The sequence below is a fragment of the Sminthopsis crassicaudata genome, chromosome 2, assembly GCF_048593235.1.
Source record: "Sminthopsis crassicaudata isolate SCR6 chromosome 2, ASM4859323v1, whole genome shotgun sequence".
NCBI classification, from domain to species: Eukaryota; Metazoa; Chordata; class Mammalia; order Dasyuromorphia; family Dasyuridae; genus Sminthopsis; species Sminthopsis crassicaudata.
The window spans coordinates 86,030,448-86,039,722 of record NC_133618.1 but is presented as its reverse complement, the minus strand read 5'-3'; the positions used below and the strand labels follow the sequence as shown (position 1 = coordinate 86,039,722).

The following is a 9,275-nucleotide window of genomic DNA, read 5'->3' as shown; positions in this document are numbered from 1 at the left end:
AGGCACCCTCAAAAGTTTACAAGCCTTTTAATTAGCCTGGCTGAGAAGGGGAGACAGGAAGTTTCCCCCTCTGGGGACCCTCACAGGAGGGCAATCCCGGCTTTCCCAGCGTTTGGAGGCCGTTTGGCCCCAGCAGCCACTTCGAAAGAGCCAACCCCTTCCGACTGTACCATCTACATGCCCCTGGGGGAGACGGAGGTCACAGCTACGACCAAAAACATTTCTGCGACAATCCCTGACACACAACGGGAGCTGGCAGAGTCAGCTAAAAAAAGTATTTCTTCACCCCCCTCCCCTAGTCTCCACGCCATTTATCCCTCGGCTCGCCTCTTCGTCCTCCCCACTCCACCCCACCCCCGGCTATGAACTATTGGTCTCGACCGCGCCGGCTCCCGTTTGGTCACGTGCTCCTCCTGTCCTCTGCGAACCTGCGGGAGTGAATTACCGGGGGACGGAGACATGGCAGCTCTACTGAGACCCGCTCGCTGGCTCCTCCGTGAGGGGGCCAGGTTCGCCCCGCTCTTCCCGCTCCCCCTGCGCCACCTCACGGGCAGGGCGGGCGTCCCGCGAGCTGCCGCCGCCAGCCTCGTGCGCCCTACACCCCTTGCTAGGTGAGTGCGGGGGGAGTCCTCTCCAGCCGGGTTCTCGTTATCTCCCATTGGGACGCCGGGCTCGAGCTGAGGGTGAGGCCTAGACTCATGTCTGCGTCTTCAGCCTCCGGGACTTCCGCAAGCACTTATCCCGGCTAGGGCCTCTGCGCCACCTGGAAGGTCAAATCTCCACATGGTTTCCCTCCGGTGCCGCTTGGCCACGCCCCCTCCCCGCCTCCCTTGCTTTCCCGCAGTGCCGGGCCACGCAGCTCTCGGACTTCTTGCACCTTCTTAGGAAGTGCGGAGACTCCCGAAGGCCCCCGGGTGCGGGGCTCGTGCGGGGTTCTTGGCTTCGGGGGATTATGGGGGAACTCCAAAGCGGGGCTGGTGCGGGTTACCTTTCGGGGTCGCAGCGCCGGGCGCGCAACCACGTGCTTGCGCGCGGACGCTGGGGAGCTTCCGGGAGAGCGCGCTGTCTCTTTAAATATTACAGGAAACTCTCCACACGTGGGTATGGTCGGGGGCATGAGGTTGGAGTAGGGCGCTCCGAGCTCTGGGCTGGCCCGGTCTCGGACAGCTCCTCTAAGAGCCGGAGGGCTCCTAGAACGTATAGATTCCCCGACCGGACCGAAGTCACCTGGGTCAGCGTAGTGGGAGGGTCCAAATACAGCATCCAGGCTGTAATAGTGGTAATTAACAAGACTAGTGCGATTATCAGTGTAAACACCTCGTCGGGTCCTCTCCACACCCGGGGAGGTCTGGGACTGTCTAGGGACCTCTTTGTGGCGCCTCTGGGCCAGGCCCTGGCATGAGCCCTTGTCCCTCATCTCCTTTAACCTCTCGTGATTCTACTAATGTTGGCCGGCGTCTATAGAGACCTGCTGTGTGTCCGTTACCTCGTTGTTTAATGTTCTCCCTGGTAAACCCATGCAATTATAAGGAAAGGAAAAGGATAGATACTTGATTAGCATCTCCACTATACAGATTAATTCAAAATTAAAAGTGCTACTCCATTAAGTGTCAGATCTTGAGCTAATCTGATCTCTTTCCAGGCAGGTGGTTTAAAAGATGTCAAAATTTATTCTAATTTCATTAAATATTTCCCAACTACATGTAAAAATTTAACACGTAATTTTTGAAAATTTTGAGTTACAAATGCTCCCCCTTCTCCCTCCTTGAGAAGGCAAACAATTTGATTTCAGTTATACATATGAGGACATGAAGAGCTTATTTCCACATTGCAAAAGAAAACAAAATAATAAAAATTAAAATTTAAAAGTAAATAAAATTTAAAAGCATGCATCAATCCCCATTCACAGTTCATCAGTTTTCTCAAGGTGGATAGCAGTTTTCATAATGGGTCCTTTGGAATTGCCTTGATCAGAGAAGCTAAGTCTTTCACATAATACTATGTACATGTTTTGGTTCTGCTTCACTTTGCATGAGTTCATATAAGTTTTTCTGATTTTTCTGAAATTCATTATAGCATAATAGTATTCTAGTATAATCATATAACATAACTTGTTTAGCCATTACTCAATTAATGGCATCCCTTCACTTTTCAATTTTTTGCCACCATCAAGCGCTTTTTACAAAAGAATAGATCTCTTTCAGTTCTTAAGATCATAGGACGGAGGACAGATAAACATTTAGTAAGTTCATACTGTATGCCAGAACAGTGTAAAACTCTGGGGATAAACATACAGCAAGCAAGACAGTCCATTCCCTCAGGGTGCTTACCTTCTAATGGGAGAAGACTACCTGTAGAAAAATGTTGAAAGAAGGAGCAGTGGAGTAAGGCAGTTGCATCACGGTGGATGGAATTGACTTGGGCCAAGTGATGTTTGAGTCTGGCTTCTTAGAGGAAAAGTCCAAAATTTGTTGGGAAGGTAATTAGGCAGCAAGGTATAGAGATAGACATTGATGAAATGATAGAGATAATCCTCCCATATTACATATGAAGGACTGAGAATAGAAAGATGAGTGAGGTCACTTGTCCAAAAACATACACTGGTCGTTTCTTTATTCAGCTCCAGGTTCTCTCCAAAATCCCATGCTCATTTCATTGAACCACATTCTATGTGCTTTTGTGGTGGTTATATAGCCTGATAATTACAGCTACAGGGAAGGCCGAGGCTGGCAGATCTCTAGCAAGAGTTCTAGACGGTGTCCGTCGCGATGGAAAGCCCCTGGAAATATGAGGGATTAGTTGTCCCAAGCCAGAAGTAGAGCTGCTCTGTAGTAGAATCTGCCCCATCTATAAAGATCTTGTCTCAATTTTAAGAAACATGAGATAGAGGACTTAGCCAGGGATTTCATAGGTATAGGAACCTCCCAGGTGTGGAAATTTTACCAATACAAGTAGGTCCTTCTCTGCCACTTAGTTGTCTAGAGTAGAGGTGTCAGAGCACAAATGTAATTAGGAAATATTTAACAAAATGAATAATATACAGTTACATAGATAACATTACATTTTAAAAGATGTTATGATGCTGGCAGGGCATGACTTCACTGATCTAAGAGCAATGGTATCATCAATCTCAAAATAGGTTCCTGCTCGCCCCATATTGATTAGAAATCCGCACAATAATAATCTATTGTATTTTTATTTATTTTGTTAAACATTTCCCACTTCCATTTTTAATCTGGTTCTGGTTGTTCTGGGAAATGGCTCTCTGGTGTAGAGCAACAAAAGGTTAATAAACAAGTTGCTTGGAGTGTGAGAAGTGGAACTACAGCCCAGGCCATCTTGCTTTGGGAAGAAAATCCAGTGGTATCATTGGAGTGACAACTCTGGCAACTACTACTGAGTTGGAAAGGCTTTTCATGGCCCCAGATCAAGCCAGGGAAGTGTGGGGGAGCTCAGCACTAGGAGTTCCCTAGGCAGTTGGTAGGTTTGGGGTCATTCTTTAAAACTCTTCTGTTTTCAGTCTCTACTATAACTGTATAGTCTAAGTCATAGAACATTAGAAGTATTCTATGTATTACTAATACATGTTAGCCCAATATGTATTACTCCAGCATTCAGCATGACTAACATGCCCTGAAGGTTTGCATTTTTCAGCTCAGTTTTCTAAATAACTAGTGAGCAATAATCAGTGCCAGAGGAATAGCAGTGTTAGTACTGCTGATGATGACTCTCAAGGTGAGTGCTTTTCCAGTTCTATCTTTAGGTTCACATCTGCATTTGCCCATTGGGCTTCTCAAACTGATCTCCTTCATCTTAAACTCAACATGGCTAAAATTAAACTTATTCTTTCCCTCTTCAACACCCCCTCTTCCCTTTTCCAATCTTCTTGTTATTATAAAGAGTACCATCAATTCTCCACTTAGCCACGTTTAAAATCTAGTTGTCATCCTTAACTCCTTATTCTCTCACCCCACATATCTAATTGGTATATGTCTCCTCTGACATAGCCACTACCCTGATGCAAGTCTCTATTACCTCACATGTAGGACTCTTACTATAGCTTCTTGAATTTATATTTCATCTGTGTTTAATGGGGACATTAGACCTGTTTCAAGAAGCCTTTCCTCAGCCCAGTCCATCCACCACTCAGCTACCAAAGTGATCTTCCTAATTTCCTGGTCTGACCACTTTACCTCATTTATAAGCCCTAGTGGCTCTAAAATCAAATATAAAAATCATCTACTTGACCCTTTAGAATTTGGCCATTTTTCTGTCTTTCCAGTCTTCTTATACCTGCCAAATATCCTGTTGTATGACACTAGTCTTTTTAATGTTTCCTGCCCCAAATAATCTGTCACCTGTCATTGGCTGAATGCCATGCCTGGAGTTCTTCCTGCCTCCTGGCTTCCTTCTCAAATCTTCTCATCCCCCTTCATGCCAGTGCACTTTACTCTTGATTATCTCCAGTTTATTCTTTTTCTGTCATTCCCCTTTTGTCTTCCTCATTAGGCTGTTAAGCTTTGCTTTCCTTTGTATCCCCAGTTCTTAGCACTGTGTCTGGCACATACTAGGAACTTAATAAATTCTTGTCAGTAAATTTTGTTACTAGCTTGCACAGAGAATAAATGTCTAAAAATTAGAAATAAGCATTTCGATATTGACTTTTCTAATATGTTTTTGCCTTTTAGAAAGTCCTTCATTTAACACTAATAGAAGAAAGAGCAATGAACCAATAGTACAGATTTTGACTATATAATTTTTCTTCCTTTCTCTCTCCCTTCCTTCCTTCCTTCCTTCCTTCCTTCCTTCCTTCCTTCCTTCCTTCCTTCCTTCCTTCCTTCCTTCCTTCCTTCCTTCCTTCCTTCCTTCCTTCCTTCCTTCCTTCCTTCCTTCCTTCCTTCCTTCCTTCCTTCCTTCCTTCCTTCCTTCCTTCCTTCCTTCCTTCCTTCCGTTTTCTTTCTTTTCCCTCCCCTCTTCTTTCTCCTCTTCCCCTCTCCTCTCTCCTCTTCCCCTCTCCTCTCCTTTCTTTTCCTCCTTTCCTTTTTCCCTTTTGCTTTCCTCCTTTCATTTTTCCTGAGACAGTTGGATTTAAGTGAGTTAGATTTAAGTGAGTTACCTAGGGTCACACAGCTAGGAAGTGTTAAGTGTCTGATATCAGATTTGAACTCACATCCTAACTTGAGGGCTGGTGCGCTATCCACTGTGCCACCTAGCTTCCCCACTATATAATTTCTTATGAAAGTAATAGTTGCTTTAGTAACATTTATAAATGGCTATAATGAAGGATTTTTTTTTAATGTGCTACTTAGTTTCTGAAGTCCATTTTCATATTTTAGAAGACAACAGATGACAACATGATTGAGTCTTATCTAGCTTTAATGAATGAAAAGGTGCTTCATTTATTATCTGAACCACATTTTAATTCTAAAGTATGTCCTCTGACTTCAGAGCCTATGAGTCAGTCACAAATTTTGTTGAAAGGGCACTCAAGGTCCAATCCTTATTTGGACAAGGCTGCCCAACAAGTTGTCATCGAGACTGTACTTATAAATCTAAGGATTGTAAAAAGACTTTTCTTATGTAGAATCAGCAGCTTCTGCTGGAAAACAACTATGGCTCCTCACTGCTTCTCTTTTTGGCCTAGAACAGTGGTCCTCAAACTTTTTAAATAGGGGGCAGTTCACTGTCCCTCAGATTGTTGGAGGGCCGAAAAATAATAAAAACAAAAACTCACACTCTTTCTCCGTCCCTCAGCCCATTTGCCATAACATGGCAGGCTCCGTAAATGTCCTCAGCAGGCCACATCTGGCCCTCGGTCCGTAGTTTGAGAACCCCTGGCCTAGAGCCTTCAGTGATAACTGGTGAGGATCTCTTTCCTGTACCTGTTTCAGGGTCCTGTTTTCCTTCCTAATGTTTTTTGGATGCCCGAGCAGCACTTGAGTGTTCTTCCATTCACTCTTCTACTTAACATGCTTATCTCCTTTTCTGGTCATGCATGTTCTTGAGGGAAGAGAATAATCTTGAAATAGTACTGGACAATTTGGTAGGGACTTCCAGGCTCTGAAGACACAGTTGAGGTTAGATAGCTTGTGGTAAAGGGAGAAATAAGATTTGACTTTTACTTGAATAGGAGATTTAAAATGACCCCAAAGAAATCAGCCGGAATGAATAGGACAGTAATGCACTTTGCAGAAACAAGTTTTAGTAAGGGTATATGTGTTGAGAGTGTATATGTTGGGCTATGTTTGTGATGTGGGTTTAAGATTCCTTTCTAATTTCCAGCCCCCATGAGAGATATCAGGCTTTCCCAGCCCATACCAGATCTGAGCTAATTTGGGCTGTCCCCAACTCTAATGATCTGCTCAGATTTCCCCACCCCCCACTCCCCAGCACAAACAGTTGAATTCTATTTAAATTCTAACCATGGCTGAAACCAGCATATGGGACTCCATCCATGGGTCCCTTCAACAAAAACCCCCCATTATAAAAAGAGGGAATCTGGAGTCCACTCTTTTCAGGAGCCCCAAACATAGCATATGCCGGGTATGCCAAGTGTTCCTGTCTGCCCGGTGCCAGCCCTGGCGTCTTTCTACCTTTAACCTTACTTCCAAACTCCAAAATAAACCTTTTATCAATCTAGGTTTTCAGATTTGTAAATTCCTTTACAGGGGACTCTTATGCTGCTATTAGACTGCATTTAACTCTGTATCCCTGCACCAAATCCAAAGGGGTTGCAGGAGAGCTCCATTTGACTCCCTGTACCCTGAACCTGCCACTAGACCTCAATTAACCCTAATTCCATCTAGGTACCCCTTACCTAACTCTCATCACGTGGACATATTGAATCTTCAGGACATTGAATTATAGAAATGTCTGAAGTGTGACTGAGCATAGGAAGGGACTAAAGCTGGGACTAGTAGAATTTCTAAGTTATTTGAGAATAGAAACTGGGAAAATAGATGTCCAGGGGACTCATTTTGGAGTATTAGAAGGGAGAACATGAAAAGAAAGAAGGTGGGGAATTAGAAGAACAGAAGGAGCCAGGGATACAAAGGTGGAGCACTTAGCATTTTGGTGCCCAACTCTGGAAAAGGTAGGGACTGAATGACTAAACTTTACATTGAAGGCAAAGAGCAAATCTAGGAGGAAAAGTTAGGAAAGACAAATTGTAAATCAGTGAGAGAATTTCAGATCTTGGATCTGGTAGCTGTGGAGTGGTGGGTTTCTGGTGAAGTTAAAAGTATGTTGTGATCTAAGGTGTGATTATTAGGTAAATAATAGAAAATAGGAGCTAGGTGAAGCAAGGTTAGAGATTAAATAGATAATGTTGAGGAAAAAAAGGAAAAACTACTTTTAGGGGTAGTTATACATGACAGAAATAGGGGCAGCAGGAGGTTGGTTTTTGCAAACTATAGTATTTAGGTATAGGGTTAGTGTGAATAGGATTTCACTTTAAGAAATTTACATTGAAAATAAGGGAAATAATCTGGAGAACTAGTAATACTATGTAGTAGGAAAAAGTTTAAATTAGGATTCTAAATCTTGTTGCTTGAGTGGGGTTTGGCCAATAGAGAATACAGTATAGTATAGTATTGTAAATCCACATTTGTACAGTAACAGTTTGAGTTTGTACAGTAACAAATTAAAAAATACAATTCAATAGCATGTTGCTTTGTTAGATAATATAAAGAGAGAAAGAAGTAAGTTTCTAGTTTGCTAAAGGAAATTAATTTCAACAGATGAAACTTATTTTTAATAAATCTAGGAGAATTAAAGGCAATATTAAAGATGAATCAAGATCTAGCCTAAATTCTAGGCACCCAACATGCTAGGGTCTTTTCTTTAGATATGTTGTATGAATAGATTACTAGATTGGTCCACTTCTTTTATTATCATTACTCTTTCTGATATCCTTTATGCTGCTCCTGTGGCATTACAGTTGGATTTAAAGGCACCCCAATTCAAAAGAGGGTTACTGAAAAAGTAATTAAGTGCTAACTGAAGTTGGGAAGGAAGTGAGTACTGGGAGGAATTAGGATGTTACCAATAAGACTAGGCAGGATAGGTGGGATAAGTGAGATAAGTTGAGGTGTGTAGTATTGAGGGACTTTTGGAAATGTGAAAGTTTAATGAAACACTAATATGGTGAGTAGGTGGATCTCTGGATCAGGAGAGGATAACAAAATCCATAGCCTCCTATTTAATACAACCATATCTGATTGACCAGAACCTTTCCTTCTCAGGAGAATGTGTTTTAGAGGGAGTTGGGGAGCGGAATTTCTCCCGTCTTAGGTCATTGAAAAGCTTGAGCAGGGCAATCATTAAAAAGCTCGAGCAGGGCAAGATCTTCTGAAGCTTTTCTCCTCCCAAGTTTCTTCTAAGCCTTTTTCCCCTAAAATTAGAGATAAAATGCAAATGCTTGAAGTTACAGTTTTGTGCTAATGGCTTTGTACATTCTCTCCTTTAAATCCTCAGTTAGGTGTCATGCAGCTTGTGCTTGAAGACCTCCAGTTAGGGAGAAACCCATTGCCTTTAAAGAAGACCATTGATTGCATCTCTAATTGTACCATAACTCATCCTTCTTCTTCACCCCTAGAAATACATTTTTATGCACTGTCGTGCTTCATAGAGAGTTATGTCACTTATTTATTATACCTTCTTTTATTCTGAGAAAGCTTATTCCTTTAAAATATCTTTGTAGTCCTTAATACTTCTGTGAAATCAGGGAATATAGTATCCATTATTTTCATTATTATATATGAGGAAAGAGAATCAAGAATATGTTAGCTTGTTGAAGCCTGTCTAATCTTACACACACACACACACACACACACACACACACACACACACACACACACACACAGCATATGAGAGCGCAAGCTTAATAGAATTCGTCTTTTTGATCTCTAAATTTTATGGACTTACTTTTTTTTTCCCTTTAAAGTTATTAAGTATTTTGTCACCAAAATGTTTGGACAATTTTTGCATTCTTTCTCTTTTTCAATCTTTTTAAGTCTCAAGACTATGAATTATTGTTATTATTATTATTATTTTTTTAATTATTATTATTATTTTTTTTTGCCTTCCTCTAGCAGTACTTTTTGGTTTTGGATACTTATCTGGGTACCATAATGAATAACTTGAGGCTCCCACATGATTTATCTTCACTTTGGTTAGATGTTGACCTAGTTGTAGTACTTTAAAAGAAAGCCCATTGAAGTGCAGCTTTACAAAGAAAGTTCGCTCAGGAATTAACATGCCTTCCTTTTACTTTA

General features: G+C 41.9%; 1 protein-coding gene across 1 annotated transcript in view; it reads left to right on the top strand.

The window, feature by feature from the left end:
* The first annotated feature begins 212 nt into the window (after positions 1-212).
* Positions 213-9,275, top strand: part of LRPPRC (leucine rich pentatricopeptide repeat containing) — a 105,063-nt gene continuing 96,000 nt past the window's right edge. Inside the window, exon 1 of the mRNA XM_074286704.1 lies at positions 213-611. Coding sequence (XP_074142805.1) covers positions 460-611 — 152 coding nt within the window. The 5' untranslated portion in view covers positions 213-459. The remainder of the gene's footprint in view (positions 612-9,275) is intronic.